This window comes from Chiloscyllium plagiosum, unplaced genomic scaffold (genome assembly GCF_004010195.1).
Source record: "Chiloscyllium plagiosum isolate BGI_BamShark_2017 unplaced genomic scaffold, ASM401019v2 scaf_60406, whole genome shotgun sequence".
Classification (NCBI taxonomy): domain Eukaryota; kingdom Metazoa; phylum Chordata; class Chondrichthyes; order Orectolobiformes; family Hemiscylliidae; genus Chiloscyllium; species Chiloscyllium plagiosum.
Window position 1 is genome coordinate 1 of NW_025163755.1, and position 1,605 is coordinate 1,605.

General features: G+C 48.7%; 1 protein-coding gene across 1 annotated transcript; it reads right to left on the reverse strand.

Moving 5' to 3' along the window:
• Nucleotides 1–174: 174 nt before the first annotated feature.
• Nucleotides 175–1,447, reverse strand: LOC122545195 (class I histocompatibility antigen, F10 alpha chain-like). Its single transcript, XM_043684314.1, has 3 exons — nt 1,017–1,447; nt 579–855; nt 175–462 (listed from the first exon to the last, which is right to left on the reverse strand). The coding sequence occupies exons 1-3, from the start codon at nt 1,362–1,364 to the stop codon at nt 188–190; spliced, it is 900 nt and encodes a 299-aa protein (XP_043540249.1). The 5' UTR covers nt 1,365–1,447; the 3' UTR covers nt 175–187.
• Between the last annotated feature and the right edge of the window lie 158 nt (nt 1,448–1,605).

A 1,605-nucleotide genomic window follows, 5' to 3' on the forward strand; every position in this document is an offset into this window, starting at 1 on the left:
ACAGACACACACACAGACAGACACACACACACACAGACTCTGGATTAGTGGTGCTGGAAGAGCACAGCAGTTCAGGCAGTATCCGAGGAACAGTAAAATCAATGTTTCGGGCAAAAGCTCTTCATCAGGGATAAAGACAGAGAGCCTGAGGGGTGGAGACACACAGACTCTCCAGTCCCTTACCCCACTAATAGAGCTGGGCCTCTGCCAGGCTGCTGTGTTCAATGTGACGGGAGTATTGATCCTCATCCCCAGCATTGATCTCAATCTCTTTCTGGATCTGATGGGTCCCATCGTGGTTCGGTTGAACCCCCGAGGAATGTGTCTCAGACATGACCTCTCCATTCCTTAGCCAGGTCACCTCGATGTCTACAGGATAAAACCCAGTGACCAGGCAGGAGAGAGTGAGCGGCTTGTCCTGACAACTGGGCTCCCTCCTGGAGATGAACACTTCAGGCTGAACTGTGATGGGAAAGGGTGAAAACACAAACAATAGACAGACACTGAATGGAATGGGAGAGCGGTTTCATAGATCAGTGAGGTTAGATCAAAACGTGGAGCAAAACTGAAATACATACCTTTCCTTGTGAAATAATCCTTTCCAACTTCCAGATATCTGTTTAAATGTTCAACAGATGTTTTTTGCAGATATGATTCCCAATAGTAGTTCCAGGATTGATCTGAATTCCATTTCTCTTTATTGATCACTGCAAAGTGATTTGCGGCAACCCATCTCATTCTGTCTGGCTCTAAACTAATGTGGTCCTTTCCATCAAATCCAAATCTCATTGATCTCTTAATGCTGCCATCATCACTGACCTCAACAGGTCTGATCAGAGGGGAAAGGGTTCCAATCTCAAGTTAAAGTTGCAGAATTAGTTGACAGTCCTCATTTCACTTTACATTCCAAGGTCAGTGCTGGGGGATGGACTGAGTGGACAGACCCAGGGGTCAGTGCTGAGAGATGGACTGAGTGGACAGACCCAGGGGTCAGTGCTGGGGGAAGGACTGAGTGGAGTGACCCAGGGGTCAGTGCTGGGGGAAGGACTGAGTGGACAGACCCAGGGGTCAGTGCTGAGAGATGGACTGAGTGGACAGACCCAGGGGTCAATGCTGGGAGATGGACCGAGTGGAGTGACCTGGGGGATAATGTGGACAATTGACGGTGAGATTTTTCCTGAAGTCTGGTTTGTCCTTTTCATGATCGATTTCAGATTCCCCTTTGCCAGCCTGGTGTGTGTGATCGCCTGATCTGTAGCATCGTCCCAGAATTTCACACTGAGTGAATCAGCCAGGAACTGCTGCCTGGGGACACAGCGACGGGTATCACTGTCAAAGTAACCTGTTTGTATTCCGTTGACCATCGCAACAACAGTGACTTCAGGGAAATCTTGTTCTGCTGAGACAATTGTATAGTTCGTGAGTTAGTCTCTGTAATATAAACAGTTCGAGGAACTGGTTATCAAACTGCAGAACAAGCACTGGAAGGGAAACTGGGAGGGTGAGGAACTAGCAAACAAGACAGAATGTGGCTGGTGAGGGGGAGGAAGAGAGACTTGGGGGATAAAGAGAGCCAGACTGGGGAGGGACAGAGATTGGGGAGGG

Coding starts and splice junctions, on each gene's coding strand:
- LOC122545195 (XM_043684314.1), bottom strand. CDS start 1,364: ATGGTCAACGGAATACAAACAGGTTACTTTGACAGTGATACCCGTCGC. Junction 856..1,016: donor GCACTGACCCCTGGGTCACT/CCACTCAGTCCT, acceptor CTTTAACTTGAG/ATTGGAACCCTTTCCCCTCT. Junction 463..578: donor GGATTATTTCACAAGGAAAG/GTATGTATTTCA, acceptor TTCCCATCACAG/TTCAGCCTGAAGTGTTCATC.